At 40.1% G+C, this 22,742-nt stretch overlaps 1 protein-coding gene across 1 annotated transcript in view; it reads left to right on the forward strand.

The window, feature by feature from the left end:
• Positions 1-22,742, forward strand: part of LOC149298763 (MICOS complex subunit Mic19-like) — a 115,799-nt gene that overhangs the window by 54,298 nt on the left and 38,759 nt on the right. Inside the window, exon 5 of the mRNA XM_089487245.1 lies at positions 9,942-10,025. Coding sequence (XP_089343371.1) covers positions 9,942-10,025 — 84 coding nt within the window. The remainder of the gene's footprint in view (positions 1-9,941; positions 10,026-22,742) is intronic.

The raw sequence follows: 22,742 nt of genomic DNA on the forward strand, positions 1-22,742 counted from the left end.
GTACCTTTTCATACATTTTCCTAGAAGAGCATAACCATTTCAAGGACAATATATAATCTAAACGGAGGCATTCAGCTGTTTCTTTATTATTGCAAAACTTGCTAAAATGTTATTGCTCACTCTCCCCAGAACGGCAGAGAGAAATCGTTACTGAACTGTTAATCACAAGCCTTGTCTCATTGTCAATGTAGTGTAGCAAAGTTCTGCTAATCAGAAAACGCCAAAGCGCAGGCTGATAATTTCCAGACTCTCATTCCGCTAAATCAATATGTTGTTTTCAAGTATTGGCATGTGGGAAAATTACCAGTCAATACCATCTACACCTCTGCAGCTAAAAGTCACCAGTTTAAATACACTGTTTTAGTTCTTATTTGCTGCAAGAAGAGCAGACAGAAGTTATTCAAAATGGCCTTTACTTGCCCGCTAGCTGAGTGAGAATGTGCCCTGCATTCTTCTATATCATAGGAATGTTTATCTATGGTGTTTTTATGTACTGGTATTTGATGTTTGCATAGAATGTTAGCGTTAGTTTATATGCATAAGCTTCCAAGCACCCATGGGAAATGACACGTACTAGTCCATAGAACGTTAAGGTGGTGGTGTGACCATTGCATCTGTAAAGGAATAGGAAGTTAACCTTTTGAGAGCCAAGTTTTTTCTTTAGTGGTCATCAGATGCAAAAGGTTTGATTCAATGTGTAAGTATAATCATTGCACTATATATCTTGTAAATGAGATCAAACACGTGCGGTTAGAACTTAGAACACAATGTAACAAAGTTGCATTAATTCAGTTGAATATATATTTTGAATAGCACTAAAAGGTGTGCACAGAATTTTACAGTTGATATTGTTACCCATGTAGGTGAGATGCCGTAAGTGCCCTAGGTTATTATTATAATGGGCATTTGACCAGAATGCCTTGTTTCATAGTGATTACAGAAGGGGTACACAACAACGCAGAATTCATGGCGTGTTTGCGGCCCTTGGCAACTGGAGTTGTGGAGCCCTGTCTTACAGTGTTAAGTGGAAATTGATGACTTTTATCTACAGTTAGGAAACGGGTAAATTAAAGCAGTTCAGGCATGATCAAGGGGTATGGTGCAAGTTTGATTTACTGTAGTGTAGGGCTGAAACAACGAATCGATAAAATCGATAATAATCGATAACGGAAATTGTTGTCGACGATTTCCGTTATCGATTAATCGAGTGATCGATTCGTTGTTGGAGCACTCGGCTCCTTTTACTTACCTCCGCGAGCGTTCCCCGCTTCCGCTACACGCGCCTTCTTTTAGTTGCGGTTCGCTCTGTGCGAGTGGCTCCGTTCGCACAGAGCGATTCGCGGGGGTGGGGGTGGGGTTTCAGGGGATGCAGGGCAGAGTGGGGGTGGGGGGGGCAGGCCAGGGTAGGAATGCAGGGCAGGGTGTGAGTGTGGGGGCAGGGCAGGAGACTGGGTGCAGGGCAGAGTGGGGGTGGGGGTGCAGGGCAGAGTTGGAGACTGGGTGCAGGGCAGAGTGTGAGTGTGGGTGCAGGGCAGAGTGGGGGCAGGGCAGAATGTGGGGGCAGGGCTGGGTGCAGGGCAGAGTTGGAGACTGGGTGCAGGGGCACAGTGCAAAGTGCCAGGGCTGGGTGCAAAGTGCCAGGGCTGGGTGCAAAGTGCCAGGGCTGGGTGCAAAGTTCTGGGTGCAAAGTGCCAGGGCTGGGTGCAAAGTGCTGGGTGCAAAGTGCCAGGGCCGGGTGCAAAGTGCCGGGTGCAAAGTGCTGGGTGCAAAGTGCCAGGGCTGGGTGCAAAGTGCCAGGGCTGGGTGCAAAGTTCTGGGTGCAAAGTGCCAGGGCTGGGTGCAAAGTGCCGGGTGCAAAGTGCCGGGTGCAAAGTGCCGGGTGCAAAGTGCAAAGTGCCAGGGCTGGGTGCAAAGTTCTGGGTGCAAAGTGCCAGGGCTGGGTGCAAAGTGCTGGGTGCAAAGTGCTGGGTGCAGAGTGCCAGGGCTGGGGCAAAGTGCCGGGTGCAAAGTGCCAGGGGTGGGGCAAAGTGCTGGGTGCAAAGTGCCAGGGCTGGGTGCAAAGTGCCGGGTGCAAAGTGCTGGGTGCAAAGTTTCTTGAACAGTAATAGTCCACCTCTTTTCAGAATGTTTGGGGTTATTTTGTTTCATAAATATTGTGTTTGGGTTTTTGTACTTTGAAAATATTGTTTTTTTATTACATCATAACAAAATAAGAATGTTAATGTAAATTTTAAGTTGTTTTTTAACATCCAGTTCATTAAATTATTTTAAATAAACAAAAAATTTGCATATTGTTTTTTTATCCGATTAATCGATTAATCGAAAATTCGGCCAACTAATCGATTTATTAAAATAATCGTTAGTTGCAGCCCTACTGTAGTGAAACATGTCCTAGCTCTTTGAACAGTTGTGGTGGGACTTCAGCAAGATGCTGTATCTTCAACTTAATTTATTGAGCAACAAGCTAACAATCAATGCCAATTAGCTTGATCCTGTAAAAACTAGCTGGAATTGACATCTGGTCACCAAAACCGAACAATCTCATTAGCTGTTAAAGAGATACGTCGAGCTGTCTTCGATGGCTAAAAGGCAACACGCTAATTCTTTATAAACAGATTATTTCAGATTTTTGGGTGACTATTAAACCAAGCATGTACCATAGCTGATGACTTCATAGTGAGCAGAACTAGGCATTTGATTTTATATTAATATAGTAATAGATTTCCATTTTAATTGTTTTAGGTACCATTATGGCTACTTCATGTCTTAACACCTTGTGTGTAAATTGTTATTGCAGTTCTTGTGGCGGATTAATTATCACTTTGTGAATGGGTCTGCCAACAGGACTAGCAGTTAATCTATGGCAGGGTTGAAAATGAAGACAAAGGAAATACTTATAGTAGTTTTGCTTATATTTTTATGGACATAAGTATTGTAGACATATGACCATTACACAAACGGCGACTTTTATGACATTTTACATACATAAATGTTGATATGTAGCTGGCCCCCCCTTTGCAGCTATAACGGCTTCCACTCTAATGGGAAGGCTTTCCACAAGATAGTGTTTTTGTTGGAATTTTTTCGCCCATTCATCCAGTAGAGTATTTGTGAGATTAGACACTGATGTTAGACAAGAAGGTCTGGCTCGCAATCTCCATTCCAGTTTATTCCAAAGGTTTTAGATGGGATTGAGGTCTTTATGGACCTTGCTTTGTGCACTGGGGCACAGTCATGCTGGAATAGAAAAGGGCCTTCCCCAAACTGTTCCAGCACAGTTGGAGGCATAGCATTGTCCAAAGTGTCTTGGCATGCTGAAACATTAAGCTTTCCCTTCACTGAAGTTAGGGAGCCAACCCCTGAAAAACAGCCCCATACCATTATCCCTCCTCCTCCGAACTTTACAGTTGGCACAATGCAGTCAGATGGGTAACGTTTTCCTGGCTTTCGCCAAACCCAGACTCGCCCATCAGTCTGCCATACAGAGAAGCGCGATTCATCACTCCACAGAACACGTTTCCACTGCTCCAGAGTCCAGTGGCGGCGTGCTTTACACCACTCAATCTTACGCTTGGCATTGTACTTGGTGATGTGAGGCTTGCATGCAGCTGCTCGGTCATGGAAACCCATTCCATGAAGCTCCCACCACACAGTTTTTTTGCGCTGATATTAATGCCAGGGGACGTTTTGAACTCTTCAGCTATGAAATCGGCATGACGTTGGTGACTTTTACGCGCTCTGAGCCTCGCTGACTTTACATGGTCTTCCGCTTCGTTGAGTTGCTGCTGTTTCTAAACGCTTCCACTTTCCAATAATTCCAGTTAAAGTTGACCGTGGGATATGTAGCAGGGATAAAATTTCATAAACTGACTTATTGCAAAGGTGTCATCCTATCACAGTGCCACAGTGCCTATTTTCAGAATTACCCTTTTTTAACGAATGTAAAGGCAGACTGCATGGCTAGGTGCTTGATTTTATACACCTGTGGCAATGGATCTGATTGAAACACCTGAATTCAACAATTAGGAGGTGTGTCCCAATACTTTTGTCCATATAGTGTGTGTGTGTGTATATAATAAGTACTGAAATAATCACTTTCACTACCAGAGAGTATAAAAAAATAAACTACTGTTCAGATGCCTTCGTGTCCTAGGTATAAGAGATTCCCCTTATGATATGAAAAGCGATTGAGCTGAATGTGTAATACATTGTTTTTAGAACTTTTCATAAATAAAATGTGTTAATATAATCTTGAAAGTCATATTGTGACTAGGAATATGGTAATCTGTGTTAATCGCATAGCAAGACAGCAGGAATTCACCGGGTACTCTGATTTCTACATGCTAAGTGAATAGAGCAATGCAAGTAATTACATTACTTTGGTCCTCTAACTATATACCCAAATAATTCAAACAAAGGTTGTGGTTAGTGAGGAAATGAGGTTATATCCTGCCTGTGAAACAGAAATGCCAATTTATGTTTAAAATATGTTAATTTATGTGAAAATTTCATATTGTGTTAAGTCTGTATAGCCCAATGAATTTATGGGAAATAAGCTATTTTAAGGCTAGCACCGCACTATGACACAGTCCGTCATCGCATCAGGTGGCCATCGGGCAGATAAGGTGATATCGCCTAAGCAGTCCACGGGAGGTTATTGTTGTTATTGAAAGAACTTGCACAGGTCGCATTTCCTATAGAGGGAAGTAAAAAGTATGTAAGAACGGTATGTATACTTTGTGCAGTTAACTGAGGACCCAGTTTATATTAAATTACCCACAGGCTAATGTGACACCCTGTTAGGTCAGCCTTTACATTCAGATGGGAACGCTCCAGATCTTTTTTTCATGTTAAATGCATATTGGAGCCTATTTTCTTTTTACTGCATGCAGGCGTTCTTTAGTTATTTTGGTCTCCTTTGTTTAACTCTTTCCTCTAACTGTCCCTACTGAAAGCATACCCCAATATGCTTCCTGCACATGCTCAGTAGCTATTACTGCGTACAACACTTCCCCTGTGTGACAATCCCAATACACCTTCCTAGAAATGACACGTCCCGTGTTTGAGGGGCAGTTTAATGAACTCACAAGCTCTCTAAAGCTGTTATTCTATTCCAGGAGGCTGATTCTACTGGGGATTGGTGGTAGATGTTTCCTAGCTCTGAGCTAGTAGCATTATACCGGGGTTCATGTCAAGACCCCTATAATAATGACAGAAACCCCACAGACGCGTAAATCAATAAGAATACAAAACCTTTGGGTGAAAAGCATACGCGTCTCTGTATTTTATTCTATAGCTTTGGAAAAAAAATAATTAAGGACAGGCACTTTTTTACAAAAAAGAAAAAATGCTGCTGTTTGGAAAGCTTGAAACCACTTTATCACCTCTTTACGTGATAAATGTGAGAGCAGACAAATCCCTCTTGGTGTCTGTATGAGTGCCATCGTGATAGATGGGCCTCCCACATCAAAAAGTGTAATGTGATTTATGTTAGACGCAGCACATGGCAAATCTGATTGCAGCAGATAACTTACCGGGGACATGCTCTTTGCACTCTCCACTACTTTCGCTAGAGGGCTTAAGTTTATTTACAGCAAAGTGTGAGCATCTGTTATGTGATATCGCTCGCTTCCTGCCGTGATTTGTTTTTGCTCTGGAGATTTATAGCAGTGTTGTATGTTCTCTATTTCTCAGAACATGATACCATCTGAATCGGTAGTGCAATTATGTATTTAGTCTGCTTTGTCTTTTAAATCCATTAAGTGAAGCTGTATTTCGGCCACTGAATGTTTCGTTTGATTATGTTTTTAATCAGGCAATAGTAATTAATATGTAATGCAGGGGGCAAGTATCCCAAGATGTGTACGGTTTCTGCCATCTATTAGACAGCTTTGGTACATACTTTAAGCAATAAGCATTAAGTATGTTTAAAAAAGTTTCTGTTTGTGGCTCCAACCCTCTAAATTAGCAGTTGCAGCCTCTCTGAACAGAGTTTAAACTGGTAGACTGCAGTTTCTAACAGTCCTTGGTATAATTCTGTTCTAGTATACCTTACATGAGGTAGGTCTCTGTATTTGGGACACTGTAATTAGCTCCTAGCATTAGAGCTGATTATAAACACTGAAGAGGTGCAGCAGACTGGTTATTCTCTACCTTGTGTCAACTGTTGAGACATTCAGCCTGCTCATTAGGTGACATGGCCACCTAATAGCTTTAGTGTTAGGGCTTGAAGCAAGTAATAAGTAGATAATAGGCTCCGTGAAGACACATGTTGGAGGCAGATAAGCCAATTAATTGTGATCATCAAATTGTTTTCTCTTTCCATTCCTTTTGTCCAGCTTTGCTGTAGAACTTGAATTCTATGTTGCTCATAGTTGCTCACGTGATGGTTTCCTCTTCCCACCTGGCCTTCCTGCCATGCTTCATGCTGATATTTTTTCCTGGGTGGGAAAAAGTCCTACCAAGTACTTGTTCTTGGCTACTTTGGTATTTGTAGTCGAGGTCCTGTAACACTTGGTATGTTTGCCATGGATGTTTCAGTTGGATCTTCAGAGTCCTGAAGTGGAAGGTCACAAATGTAGCAGCTGCTCCTCTCTTGACCTTTTAATGCATTGACCTTCTCTTCTCTTGTACATCAGTCACACTTTCCGTATGTTCCACGACCTTTTGTTTTGTTTCAATACAAATAGTCAGAGTAGTTCAGTAGGTTTTTCTTTTTATTGAGAACTGTCAAATCACGTTGAAAGACATCTTTTTGTTTAGGGGAATTCTCCAGGCATTTCCCTGGAAAGAATGCTTTATTGAAAATTAAGCTATGCTGGTGTTTGCAACCTTTTGTTCACATACATTACTGATAGATTTCAGGTTCTACGTACTATAAGCCACTGCTTCTCAATCTCAAAATTTAGGAACCCTAGCAGATCCTACTAACCGCAACTCTGAGGCCTTGGTTTACCAAAATAATTCTTGTGGTACATTCCCTCTCCGTTCAGCTACACCTGAAAGAAACCTTGCCCGTGCTCACCCATTGTATGTAGCAAATTAAACAAAGTATTAATTACTAATATGATCTGTATATCTACATAATACCTTATGTTTTAAGTTCCAATCTTATATAGCTGCTCTTTATCTGAATCATACATCTTAAGACAAAAAGTCAGAACCGTGTTTTTATTCAGGTGGCTGTAGTGCTGTTATGGATTTGACCTCTCTATTGTACACACTGCCTACAGACTTTATAGTGATCTGCATATTTTGCCATACTGCCAATACTAATGTTTCGAGAGATTTATTTAATGCATATAACAGTTAGATGTTATAGTTAAAACCCATGGCTTGCACATTCCCAAACACTATTTCTTTTGTAATAGCTGATATCAGTTTAACCACTTAAATATACGTCATAAATCCTGGGGTCTCTCTTAGCTGAAGGTCACTAATGTAGTTTACAATTATTAGAACAATTGTAATTTAAAGCATCACCTGTCAAGCTAAATGATATTTAGCATCTCTCAGCATAGTCTCATTATTATACATCTGTTACGTTCCAGATATAGTTTAACCTGATTTGTGGTTTTGGGCCATAGGTCACTGAGAATCAGGGCATCTTAGCGAAATACTGTTTCTTAGGCTTAACAATTGAGGTAGGTATTCTTCTTACACAAAGAGTAATAACTTATTGCGAAATATTACGGTGAGCCTTTAAGATGTCTGTAAAATGTGGTAAGCTTGGGGGACTGAATACTTGCATATCATGTAGTACAACAGAGAATACCGGTGCTGTATAAAGATCCCATAGTGACCCTGTAGTGTAATACTCCACTCAATCCATAAATGTAACATAATATTTAATAGGTTGGTTTGCTTTTATAGCTGTGCAATTACTGCAAAGAATGTTTGTATTATTACTGACAATTTATGTATTTTTTTCTCATTGCTTCAGGAGCTGAAAACACAAGTAAGTGTATTTCACATGAACAAACTCAGAGCCTATTTTCTGTGCTTATACTATGATATATAATTACATACGGTACGCTGAAAAATTATTTCATGTTACTGAATTACAGTAGAGATTACATGGTTGGTTAAAAATGTGTTCTTTATGATTTTATTTTTAAGACACTAAAATCAGTCCAGTATGGTAAAGTGGCATTTTTTTTTATTTTGTATGAAAAAAACCTCAAATTAATGTTAAGAGCCTTTCTAGCTGTAGATTTAAATACCTTGAGGTTACGTAGGTGCATGCTCTGCACACATTGAGGTGATTATTACACATTTTTTGCTACCAGATGTTAATTTTGGGAGATCTGCAAATTTCACATGGTGCCACGGATTTACAATAGGTTATCTGGAATTGACATATCCACTCTACTATATTCACCCTTTTGCTCTTTTATTCATCTGTATATACTTTATGAAAAATACTTTGTGTTTTCAAATATATCATTCACAATGCTACTGTCAATATCTTAATGCCTCCAAATACTTTTTCTGCAGTGTCTGCATTAGCTAATAATGAAAAAGAAAGTACACCCTCTTTGAATTCTATGGTTTTACATATGAAGATATAGTAACAATCATCTTTTCCTTAGCATTTGGTTGAGGTGTTTGTGCTGATATGCTGTGGTTGGTTTTCGCCAAACGTGGCGCTGTACATTATGACCAAACATCTCCACTTTGGTCTCGTCTGTCCAGAGACATTATTCCAGAAGACTTGTGGTTTGTTCAAATGCAATTTTGCAAACCTAAGACATGCTGCTATGTTCTTTTTAGAGAGAAGAAGCTTTCTCTTGGCAACTCTTCCAAACAAACCATACTTATACAGTATTTTTCTAATTGTGCTGTCATGATCTTTTACATGTAACATACTAACTGAGGCCTCTAGAGATGTAACTTTTTTTTTTTTTTTTATTTTTTTTTTGCAATTTCTCTAAGCATTGCCGTGGCGTGACTTTGCTGGGACATCCACTCCTGGGAAGATTGGCAACTGTCTTGAATGTTTCCCGCTTTTGAATGATGGACTTTTTTTAATGGCCTTATAAGCCTTCCATAGATTGATGGGCAGCAACAGCTTCTTTTCTAAGATCATTGTTGATGTATTTTCTCTTTGGCATTATGTTAACCAACACCTGAATGCTCCAGACCAGCAAACTGCTAAAGCTTCAGCTTTTATAAAGGTGGTCACACTGATCAATTAATCAAGGATATTTGATTAGCAGCATCTGTCTGCTACTTAGCATCTTAATTCCTATAGGAGCAGTAAGGGTGTACTTAGTTTTCATATATGGTTTCTCCATTTTGGCTTTATTTTTGTTGAAGAAATCATGACACAGTGTAATGTCATGTTAGGTTGTATTTACCGAATTTTGAGATGATGATGTGATATGTAAAACCATAGAATTCAGGGAGGGTGTACTTTCTCACACAACTATAAAAAAAAAATAAAAAAATAAAATAAAAATCGTTCTACATGATGCATTGGTACAGATAAATTAGTTGAGATTGAGACTAGATAGAGTTTGTAGTGCTCTTGCAACCCAATAAGACACCCAGGTGTAGGGAACCTATGTTCACCTTAAAGCTTCATTAGATCTATCTCATGGATCTTCTCTTTCTATTGACTCTCTAACTGCGCTCTGCCACAGCAACTTATTCTAAAATATTGTGATTTTGCTTTTCCCATTTCTGTGATATAAATATTACCATTTCTAATGAACTATGTGTGTAATGCCTTCACGTTTGATACCAATGTACAGATGCTCTGCCATTTACCTGTTTTACAGAAATGTTCAACATTTTAGTTTTTGTTATTCAAATTGGTGTCATCAGTCCAAGTGAAGAGATTAAGTTTATTTACATAGCAGTGCATAACTCAAGCATGTTGATTTTCAAGTACATGGAATATTTTTACCAACAAATGTACTGTTTATTTAAATCTTTAGGCAAAGAAGCTGGAGGAGAAGGAGCGAGAACTAAAGAAACAGGATGCTTACTACAAGGATCAGCTGGCCAGACTGGAAGAGAGGGTATGTGTGTTTTAGGAAGACAGCACTATTACAAAAAAGCATGGTTTACCCGGTAATAAAAATACGGACTTGTAACATGATGGCTAGGTGTTCTTAAAGGTTAACTTAAGGTTTATTTTATAGTTAAATGTACATAGGACTTAAAGTTCCTGTTATAGTAACTAGACATCACTATGCATTATAAATGCTCTAAAAGCAATAGTCTAAATGTGTCTAAGATGCCACTTTCAATAGCGGAACGTTTATGGCCTAATTATATATGTTTCACTTATGATCAGAACCAACAATGCCTTACGTCCATAGGTGTCTAATTGGAACCTCAGTAAGTTTAAAGGGTAACTCCATTGTGTGCACTCTAATATAATAACCTTTTATTATGTTGTCTGTTTGGCAAATACATCTGGGATTTGGCAGGATCCTGCCATATGCTATTGCCACTTTCCCCACCCCAGCTAAATGCTGTTCGGCCGAACACATCTTGCTGCGGTCCGGGCTATACCCGCCTCTAGTCAACTCTAGTCAACGTCTGTGGAGACCCTGCTGGGGAGGTCAGGTCAGATTTTAGTTCCTGTGCTGGAGCACAAAGGAACTCAATAAATAAGTTCTTCTGTTTTCTTGGTACAATACTTGACTGAAATATGAAAATATCTTTTGTGTCTGCAAATTATCAGCTTCTCAAAATAAAAAAATGAAAAAACAATGGAGCAGAATACGTGGGCAAAATGGCTCTTACCTGCCATCGATTTCTATGTTTATATATTGAGAAGATGAGCGCCTGTAGACTGGCTGAGCGTTCTGCTGAAAGGATGATATGTTATATATAACAGCAACTAGTGTATATAATAAACAGACATGTCTAGCCACATTTTAGTATCATTAAATAAATCTAAGTTGCCTAGTGTTTGTTTCCAGTCGTTGTTTGTAATATTTATTTTAATCATAAGGATCCATTTGAACATTTGAGTTCAGTGGCAGCTAGTGGCGAACCCAGTGTAGCCAATACTTGTCTTTCTATGGTTTTTTAGAACTAATAAACATCTGCCTAAGGAGAGAAATGAAAGAAACTTGATTCATTTTTTTCTATCAGCAATACAATTTTAGTAGCCATGGCAACCTACCTTCGGGAATGTTTCAGCCTATTTTAAATACACCAGTATTAATGTCATATTTCTATAGTCTACTAAGTCTTCGCTTTGTCTTTTACATTCTGTTTCTTATTGTGCAAATTCTATGTAATAGGAAAGTTTATGAGATGTTTTAATTAAAACAAACCTTAATGGGACGGCATATCTGTTTGTCATGCTTTAGTTGCTCTCTCCCTCTGTGGGGCAGAAAGTGATAGGTGAGTGCGAGGAGTCAGATTTCGAGCACAGTCTACTGTGCCCTCTTCTCAGCAGAACGTGTGATTTGGGTTGCCGAATTATTTTGTGCTATTTTTGTGTTTGATTTTGACGATAGCCATAAAGAGCTTTATACTGGTTTATCCAGTGCCTTTGAGAAGGAAAGTAACTTAAATAAGTTAGACAGTTCTCTACAATGAATATTGCTGGATCAGTTCCTTGTAGATAAAAAAAAAAAAGTTGGCTTATTTATCCATATCGTGCTATATGCCTTTTTGTTATTTTGAAGGATCATTGCAGCAAGTCTTGATTTGTTTTGCTTGGTAGCATTAGTGATTTTTACAAAACACAATTATTTCCGTCAATAATCTCCAGTTCAAGCAACTGCCGAGTAATTTGACAGTGCAATCAAAAAGAAAATGCGCTCCTCAACTGGTGCAGTCAGGTTATAGCTTGAAGGGTTGAGAACTTTGTGGTCCTGTCTTCTTCTTATTGTTGAGATGATTGTGTGTGTGTTTTTGTTTTTACGGCAAGGCATTCTAATGGGATCCCATACAAGGTACGTGTATTGTGAATATTGTTTGTGTAACAGCTGCAGGGAGCTATTCATAATCTTCTATTCCAGTGTGCTGGATATTTTGACGATATTATGGAGATAAAAGGCTACTTTAATAGCTAGATACTTTAGCATCACTGTAGAAAATCCATATTTCTCCGTACATCCTTATTTCCTTCTAAATACTGTGTAGAACCCTCCCATGTAAAATTAAATAGTTTATCATTCAATTGACCATCAGCCCTTCTGCCTTTTTATATTTCTTTATTTCTGTATCTTTTCAAAAAAGTTGACAGGACTTCAGTGGAAACAGCAAGGTATTTGAAAAGTGACAGCCATCATCTGCCTCTGAATATGTCTCATAATTCCTCTTTATAAGACGCAGTCAGGGCTGACACTAATCTGTTCTCTTGTCATCTTCCTTTATTATCATGCTTTTACCCCTCTCTTTGCACAATATAGGAAGCATCTAATTGGAAAAACCAAAGTAATCAAAAAGTCAATTAATCATATAGATGAGCTGTGACACTTAGTGATGCAATCCACTAGGAAACATCTCCCACTAGCAGGCGATGTGCATTTTAATTTACACATGATGGGACGCTTTCTATGACATTTTCCAAAGGGTAAGTGGCCTTGATACAGTTCTCATTGGCAATTAAATAATCAAGTGATCCATTGCTAAGCCTTAGACCAGTTTGAGAAGAATTAGTTTACTTCTCAAATGGCTTAATAAACCACTGCTTTATTTAATAATTAAATGTATCTTAAAGGTTTAAAGCAACCTCTGTATTCTAGCTCAGATTTGTATAACTGCCGGAGATGGCATCCAGTCAAATCAGTGGAACCTCTGAAGAAGTGTCAGAATCTTTCCCACCCCTGATTTTAAGGCACTTTCCTTTATTTAAATATTTATTTGAAGTAAACTGTAGTGTTCCAGCACCGGAAGCTCGGAGAGGCTGAAATGAATTGGCAGATTCTGAAGGTGAGTGTTTAAAATAAAAAAGTAATATAAAGAGAAGGGTTCTCAACAGGATGAAAGGCTCCACATGAATGCAAAAGTAAGCAAGTGAAAAGTGTCTTGGGTCCAGGGCCGGCCCAAGACTTAATGCCGCCTGGGGCAAAGTTTAAAATGCCGCCCTCCCCCTGCATTTTAAACTTCGCCGACGCCATTATCTACACTCCCCCCTTTGTACTTACCGTTAAACAGTCCTGCGGTGAGTCTCCCTGCTCTGCAACAGTGCCGGCTTGTAATGCTGAGCGCCGGAAATTGACGTCACTTCCGGCACTCAGCATTACAAGCCGGCAACGAGACCGAGCTAGAGGGCTCGCAGAGGCGAGAGAGGGGAGCCGAACGGGTAAGCGAAAACCACTTGGCGCCCCTCTCTCTCCTCCGCTTAAAAAAAAAAGAAAAAAAAAAAAAGCGCTTGGGGCGGCAAAGTGCCGCCCCTTCAAAAGTGCCGCCTGGGGCAATTGCCCCACTTGGCTCCATTGTAGGGCCGGCCCTGCTTGGGTCCCACTCAAGAAATTACAATAGAGCACTGTCACTTGTGTGGGATTTAGCAACATTATTTTATTTACAAAAACTGCCTGTATGTCTTTGTTTTTTCCTCCTTTTTAATTACCATTACAATTTAAGGTGTTTGTTTTCTTCCATTATGCTGAGTAAAACTGGTAAAAAGATGACATAAATCCTGAGAGCAGAACAAAGATGACTTGTTCAAATGGTGATAACATGGTGTGGGTTTCCAATAAATTGCATTGTTTCTAAATAACCAAGCACCATTACGATATACCCACCTGTATAGTGCAGGATTTTGCATAATAGTAGCATATACGGTATATTTCATGCTCCGTTCTCAATGCATGGCGGCCACCTTACATTCAGAAGCAGTGACAGTATTAGTATGTAACTTTTAGCACTTCTCTACCAGTGAATGAGTTAACATGCCTTTATTTATGCCGTAACCTGCCAGGAATTATAAGTGCAGCATTAAGACGATGGTATGGTGTATAAAGCTTTGAGCTGATGCCACCTCATACACCCGGTATTAAATAGTATTATCAACTCTGCCTGCTGCAGTAAATAGGATTTCACCATTATGATGTGTCAGGATTTTCCACAAAATCAAATTTACAAGACACTAAATGTCCATCTTCACAGCAGAGCGGCTTTATTCTCTAACACTAATCCGTTTGGTAGGGAATACTCGTACCAATTGTGCAGTGGAATGATAATGTGATGATCTCTTCTTTCTCTCTATTCAAAGCTTAGCAAAGTTTCCCTGTGCTTTGCGGTAATGGCCTGCAGGTTGTGGGAAGCATACGATATAATGAAGAATTCCGAAATACATAGGGTATTTGGTTTGTGTGTTAATAAAACGAGAGAACACCATGTCTTCGCCTCTTCAATAGAGCCAAAGATTAGCATAACTGTATTCAGAAAGATTGTTGTATCCTCTGATGCATTAAAGCACCATGAGTTTTTATTTTATTTAAGAAACGTAACTTTGTTCTCATTTGCCTCATGGTTTTGCATTTAAAGACCGGCCACGTCAACTTAAAGGAACATTGGGTTTTATGTATTTTTTTGCAAAGTTTGGAAAATGGTCACCATAACAACGAATGGAATGCTCCTGTTGATTTGGCGATTCAGACCATTTTAAAACTTGCCATCTGTATGCAGACCCCCCCCCCATATAAAACATTTTTAGAGTATATAAAACGGTGTGTAGTATGTAAGAATCCCAAGCAATGTGAATTGGAAAGTAAACAATAGTAAAAATAAATGTATACAGTCTTAATCGGATCATTCTGTTTTTTTCTTCAGAATTCCATTTGTGTTTTATTTAAATGTAAGGCAGCGTGTTCTGTTCCGATGTCTTACAGCTCCTTCAACAGCATCTAAAGCACTGCTCCGTGTGTCATAGAACTCAGAAGGCCTGCTCTTGATTTCCTACTTCTATTCCCTTAACCTGTTTGACACTTTGATGAGGAGGTTGCTGGCCTGGTTCAGCAAGATTAGAAAATTCCCTGCCAATTTTAGTTTGTCAAATCTCTACCTGTCAGGGGGAACAGATGAACAGCAGCAAAGAGATAAACATATACCTATCCAGGCATCCTCATAATCCAACAATTCCCTTTTTTTCAGTTCTCATTTTTATCTTTATGCATTCAATGTGAAGTACAAGAGGATGTCCTAATAGTAAAAGAGATATTCAATTTCTGCATAAATCCCCGCTCTGTAGGTGCAAATTGATTACTCCCATGGATGGTTAGTTTTAATTCTTGTTAATTTAATTATCCTTGTGTTGAGATATTCCCTATTCCATAGTTTTTAAGATTTTTTGTATCAGTTTCCATTTTTCCTGTTTTTATTCAACAAAAATGCAAGACAATATTGTGGCTTAGAATAATCAATGAAAATATACCCATATAATATACCCCATTGCAGATGGGTGGAACACGCTGACATTGATCTCAATGGGAGAAAGTTCTTCCCACTGATTCACTGCTTCAAGCAGCCAATCAGGGGCAAGGATAGTTGGGCCATGGAGGAGTGGGGCAGCCTCATCTGTGTCCAGTAAGTACCATATTGGCTCGAATATAGGCCGCACCCTAAAAGTTAGGTGCTTTTTTAAAGAAAACGTTTTATAATAGATATGCTGCCACTCTGCCCTCCCCTGGCTGAGATATGCTGCCACTCTGTCCCCCCCCCGAGATATGCTGCCACTCTGCCCTCCCTTCCCGGGATATGCTGCCACTCTGTCCCCCTCCCCAGGATATGCTGCCCCTCTGTGTCCCCCCCTTGAGATATGCTGCCACTCTGCCCCCCCCCAACTTACCAAAGCAGACTCCCAGGTGTCTTGCGGGGGACATCTACATGATACGCATATACAACTTCCGGCACTCAGTGTATACGCGTATTGCTTAGATGTCCCCCGCCGGCCCCGCAAGACACCCGGCAGAGGTAAAACGCATCGTGCGGACGTTCACCGGCTTCAGCGATGCGCGCGTAAACAACCTCCGCTGCCTGCACGATGTGCTTTAACAATATCCCTAGGGATATTGTTAAAGCACATCGAGCGGACGTGCCGGCAGCGGAGGTTGTTTTCATGCGCATCGCCGCAGCCGGTGAACGTCTGCGCGATGCGCTTAGACAATCTCCCATGCTGGCACTCTCCCCGTGTGGTGGATCTGCATCGTAACCCTGCTGCCTGCCCGGCGCCCAGAACTGCATGTCCCGGGCGTTGGGCGATTTGAATTGCGCATTCCTGCACTAAACCGCGAATATAGGCTGCGCCCCCACTTTAAAGACTTAAAGTGGGGGGGGGGAGTGCGGCCTATATTCGGGCAAATACGGTACTTGTTGTTTTTCTTTCTTTCTTATTATTTTTTGACAAAAAATCAGATTACTTTAATATGCGTTCTACCACAGTGATGGTGTCTAGGACGGTGGACTCTCCTCTTTAAATGTGCCTTCCCTATATTCCCAGAATAAAATTGCTGTGTTTGAATAGGAGACACAATAAGCACAAAACTGAATTCCTTTATGCGATGTCTGATTAATGGCTGGGAAGATCAAATTTGGGTTCAGTTCAGCGTGTCTACCATGCTGGCTTCAGTGTCACTTGCAGCCTCACTAATAAAAAAAATAAATGTATATCAAATTGCTTTTATAGGCATCCTTCAGCCTGTGAAAAGTCACAATCGTCACTCATAGCCCTGTTTTCACTCCACGGATTGGCTCTTTGAAGCAGCCAGTCAACGGCAAGAAGGCACTACTTTAAAAATTAGTTTCATTAGACAAAGCTTACCCCCTAGGAATTCTCTCTGAGCCAGCGCTCGAGCTAACTGGAGGTGAACCACATGGGGTAGACAGAGAGAGGTTTGTTCCACCAAAGACATCTCCTGCAAGCCAAGTAGCTGGGGAAAAAGGGTAAATGCATGTTTTCCCCCCCCCTGCAGAATCCCGCTATGCATTTTGAGGGGGAATAAACTACATATGATTACTGGAGTGTCCATTTTAAGAAACCTAAACACACACCTACACACACAAACTTGTACATATATTACAGATTTTTTTTTGTTATCCTGGCTATAGCCCAGCAATGACTACATCATTGTTGAAACTGCATTTTAAAATGCCCTTCAGGGGACTGATAGGAATGATTAATGAAATGTTTTCCAGTAAACATTTATGAAACTGACCCAAACAGCTGTAAATATGTGACACCCGTAAGTGCCCATAACTATTTTAATTGGGAAAGGATGCTCATATAAGCCCATTTTCACAGCACATCCAAATGCACAGTACGAAAGATGATTAGACATATTAATCCTTTTTATTAATTTTTTGTTCTACAGTGAAAATCATGCTGCTTTATCGCCCCTGTCACATTCTCAACTAAACACTCTTAATATTGCTGTAATTTTTTAATGTTCTTAATATTGAGTCTATTCACTAAAGGGAGAGTGGACAGAGTTGTTTCAACTCCATGAGGTTTATTCACTAAAGGGAGGGAGGCGTGTTTAAGATACCAAACTAAACTATACATTATAAAGGGCTAACCCAGTGAGCTTCTGTTGCAAGAAGACCTTGACTGCCCCTGTGTGATGCATGGTATATCTTTAAAGACTCCTCACCCACTGAATTACACATTACACAGGACCATCCCAGCTGTTTTTTTTGGAGAAACTTACCATTGTTGACCATGAATAGTGAAGTGAGATATTTAAAACAACTACTGTCTTGTAAACCTTCCATTTAGTGAATAAACCCAACTGACTTAACTAATTTCATTAACTTAATTCATTGTGGAGGTCCAACCCCAGTTAGCTTGGGCTGTTGGAAGAGCTTGGCTGCCCCTGTATAATGCCTAAGGTAAACCAGTAAGATTTCTCCTCCCATATTAAATTATACATTTTACATCAGTCCAGCCTTTCTCGTTGGACCTTCGTAATAAATAGCATGGGAATTGAAACCACAACTCTCCATTTAGTGCATAAACTCCATTTTGATGCTCATTCACTTGAGGCTGTCATATACTGCCAGCTTTGGGGTTACCTGAAATATTCACTGCATTTTAACACTTAATTTTCTTTCTCTTCCCTTGGTTGTTAACTTTATAATTATATAGATTATTTTACCAATTACCATTATTTATGCTATACTTTGCTGGCTCTATTATTCCCTCTTTCTCTATACCTGATGTATACCTATACCTTATGGCTGAATTGTAAGCTTGTGAGCGGGACCCTCTTTACCTAATGTAATGGTTTGTCAATTCTAGTTTTGTTGTACCTTTTGAGTGTATGTTCGGTAAAAAGAGCTGCGTAAATTGTTGGCGTTTTATATAAATAAGATAATAAGGTAAAAATAGGAAAGCATACTTCCCAAATGTCCCGGTTTTCACAGGACAGTACAGATTTTTCAATTCGTGTCAAGCCGCACTGCATCAGGAACAGGGGGGTCTAGCAGGAAGTCCCTGGTCATGGTTGCCGTCTTCCTTGTAGCAAAAGCTGGCTACAAGATGGGTAGCCGCTCTAGTTCTCTAGTGAAGTCGCTTCTCTTGGGGGGGGGGGTTGGAGGGTCTCCCAAAGAATTAAACCACCAGTCACTACTCGACACACCAGTAAGGATGCTAGAGAACACGCTTTATTGGGACTGGGCATAGTTTATCTAGCCGCTTTACCAGGGGAAAGAAAATTTTGAAAAACACAGGAAAGGATTAATGCATAGCACAAATGACATGGGTTTATGCAGACCACCAGACCAATTTCATCACGTGTACAACAATGGTACATAACAGAGGGGAAGGGATTAGGGAAATAACACTTAGACTGGACGTGAGTCATTCTTCATTCATGTAGAAATAGAAACAAGCAATTGAACATACAGTCAATGTAAAATTGGAATCCCAATAATTTTCCAAAATCCCAAAGATTTAAAGATTTGTGCATCCCAGCACTGTCTTGCTTTCATGGGGGTTCACCTATCCCACACTTCTGTATTTTAATCGACTAAAGTGTCCTGCTTGTCCAAAAGCTGCAGTGTTTCCCTTGACCTGCATCCCTGTACCTTCTCCTTTTCTCCTTGTTGAACCTCAATAATAAAGCCCTTGATCTTGAGGGCCCCAACCTGCGGCACAACTGTTGAGGTGGTCAAAAAAGATTAGTCCTTTGCAGCACTGGAATTACTAGGTATCCATGACTCATGCCAGGTACTTCTTTTTTTTGGGGGGGGGGTTGTCATACTAGTCCACTGTTTTAATAATGATAATAACCGTATTTGCTCGATTATAAGACGACCCCCCAAAATCTGAATATTAACTTAGGAAAAAAAGAAAAAGCCTGAATATAAGACAACCCTAAAGGAAAAAAGTTTTACCAGTAAATGTTAATTCATGTAAACTATTTTTTTAAATAAAAGCTATGATTGAGAAAAATATTTTTTTTGTTTTTATTTCCTTGTATTTTCCAACCTGTCCCCCAGTTACGCACATCTGCGCCCAGGCTTGCCACACCAATATGGCACTGTGGCCCATGATATGCCTTTTAACCCTCTATATGCCACTGTGCCCCATGGTATGCCTTTTGACCCCCTATGTGCCACTCTGCCTCCAGAAATGCCCATTCTGGCATTTAGGGGGTTAAAATGCATATTATGGGGCAGAGTGGCATATAGGGAGGTATAAGGCATTCCAGGAGGCAGAGTGGCATTAAGGGAGTTAAAAGGCATTGTATAGAGCACTCTGCCTCCAGAAATACCTTATACCCCTATATGCCACTCTGGCACTTAGGGGGTTAAAAGGCATATTATGGGGCAGAGTGGCATATAGGGAGGTATAAGGCATTCCAGGAGGCAGAGTGGCATTAAAGGAGTTAAAAGGCATTGTATAGAGCACTCTGCCTCCAGAAATACCTTATACCCCTATATGCCACTCTGGCACTTAGGGGGTTAAAAGGCATATTATGGGGCAGAGTGGCATATAGGGAGGTATAAGGCATTTCAGGAGGCAGAGTGCTCTATTAAATGCCCCCTTAACGCCACTCTGCCTCCTAAAATGCCTTATACCTCCCTATATGCCACTCTGCCCCATAATATGCCTTTTAACCCCCTAAATGCCAGAGTGGCATATAGGGGTATAAGGCATTCCAGAAATGCCCTATGCCACCATTTAACACACACACACACACACACACACACACACACACACACACACACACACTCTTACTTACCGGTGCTTCCAATTTCCTGCTGTATTGCCGGGGCAGCGGGTTGACGTCTCTTTCCGCTGCAGCCGGAAGGAGGTGGAGTTGGCAGCGGGGGTTTCTCTGCGTCCGTCGCGGATACCTTCCCCGGCTGTCAGAGATCAGAGTTCGCCGCACCGGTGCGGGGAACTCTGATCTCTGACAGCCGGGGAAGGTATCCGCGATGGACGCAGACAACCCCCGCTGCTAGTCACACTTCCTTCCGGCTGCAGCGGACGTTGTCTACGCGGATCGCGTAGACGTCAATCCGCTGCCCCGGCAATACAGCAGGAAGCACCGGCAAGAGTGTGTGTGTGTGTGGGGGGGGAGACAGGAGGATCCAGGTCCCCTGCAGCGGTGCGAGGGATCTGGATCTTAGTCTCATAATCAGACCTCTATTTGTTATCTGATTAGAAGACGACCCCGATTAGAAGACGAGGGGTATTTTTTAGAGCAAATACTGTAATTTTAGAGAGCAAGTTCATTACAACCTTACTCAAAGTGAACATAAACGCCAAACAGCCTGTCATATTTTTTTTTACTGGTTTATTATAATCCATAATATAGTGTTTCGAGTTTTATAAAATGATTTACTTGTTTGTTTGTCCTAAAACTCTCTGTTCTTATTATGCTTGTAAACTCCACAAAAGTTTGTTGGCTATTTTATTATTTTCATGGTGAAGGCTAAAGTAAATCTTAATAGGTTTCAAATGTGGTTGCCAAGTCTATATGTCACAGCACGCTTACTTTATTCACATTTGATTGTCTGTCCATTATGTAATTTCCCTATGTTGGCATATAATCTTGAATAAAAACATAGGTTGTTATGTAATATATATGAAGTCATTTTTAGAGGTCAGTGCGACTTTCATTAAAAAGTTAGATCTTGTGTTATCCTCATTTATCTTCACCTTAGATAACGCACAGTAGTCACTGGAATCTCTTGTGTGTTTTCATGTTATTTCTTTGACAATATACATCAGGACTAATCACATTTTCCCAATATTGTAATAAATGAAAATAATATATTTTTTTATTTTTTTTACCATGCTTACTCCTGCATTTGCAAACCCTAAGGGATGTTCCTTATTTATAAGACCTCTAATATTTGTTGCTGTCACATTGAGTGATATTTTAATTTTTCTTTGCCCAGCAAACACTTCAATCTTTCTCTGAGCCCCAAATGACAAAGCTCCAGGGAAAGCTGTCAAAGACTTTACCTTGTCTCTATATTACAGAGCTAATAACTATATTCTCATGAAGGAAAGAGAATCGCCAATTTAATGGCATAAAAAAGGATGACCACTCACCGCAGAGGATTGTTATAGTACTGTACATTGCTATGGCAGTTTATCCTTCTGTACATGTGAATACAGCTATTTACATCTAGGCAAATTATAGTAAATTTATTTCATTTTTTATTTATAGAATTATTTTTGGTGTTTCTATGTTTTTATATTTTGGAAGGTATAATGCACTTTAATTAGTTTTGTTAATTAAAGCATGCCTATTTTTTTATATGTATATTTGAGTCTTTTTTTCATGCGCCCCAATGTACTTTACTGCATACACATTAGTCCGCATATTCTTTTGCTATTTGCACAGCGGATTCTTTTAGTAGAGACATGCAAAAAGAGGATTTGTAGCTCCAATAGCAAAAAATCCAGTGCACTCATTTGAACCAATAAAATGCATTGGCGCCTGTGTTGAATACATTACGATGGGACATAGGCTATTGCATATGGTGGTTATGTATTTTAAGGTGCATTGGTTGTACCAAAGACCAGAAAAGTTTTATCACCATAGGTTGCTGTAACGATGAGAGCATTTTTTCATGGTCTGTACCATAATCTGTTTTACACATAACGCTCACAGACTGCATCTCAACTGGTTTTCATCGTTAAAAAAAAAAAAGTGAATGAGGCAAATGAAACTTTGTGTTTATTTATCTTATAATACCAGTTACATATGTATCTAAACAAATACTGTATGTTAAACAGTACATTGAACCCCCCTGTTCAAGGAGCCCAGAGCCATGTCACACTTGGGGGTTCCCAGATATAAGGAATGACCAACTCCTATGTGCATTTCTCCTGAAAGAGGGGCTAAGGTGGCTGTACATAATGCCTCCTTATACTGAAAGAAGGGACTTTCATGGAGTCTGGCTGCTTTAAGCTGCATGTGTCAGGCTTAGTTTGGTCTTCGTGGAGGGGGAGCATCTTTAGGCTTCATGTTTTGTAACAACAGATTAAATCTGTCAAACCCTCTTAACCTACAACTTAGTGAAACAACTCCTTCTGTTAATGGTATTGATAGAAAATGTTCGAGTATGGACCTATAGCATTAATGGAAACAAAAACATGGGGAACTGTTCAAGTTCAAGTCTGACAAATTACAGTTCCCAAAGGGGATGTGCAGGGTTTATTCCTGAGCCCAAGCACACGAGGAAAATCACTGCCAGTGTGTACTTATTGTAGCTCTACATGCGCATACTTATAGATAATACACAGTTTGGACTGTTGAATATCGGGAGGTAAACAACCAACCAAGCCCATACCTGGCTCCACT

This window comes from Sceloporus occidentalis, unplaced genomic scaffold (genome assembly GCF_023333645.1).
Source record: "Sceloporus occidentalis isolate IW3139 unplaced genomic scaffold, rSceOcc1.0.p SCAF_31, whole genome shotgun sequence".
Taxonomy (NCBI): domain Eukaryota; kingdom Metazoa; phylum Chordata; class Lepidosauria; order Squamata; family Phrynosomatidae; genus Sceloporus; species Sceloporus occidentalis.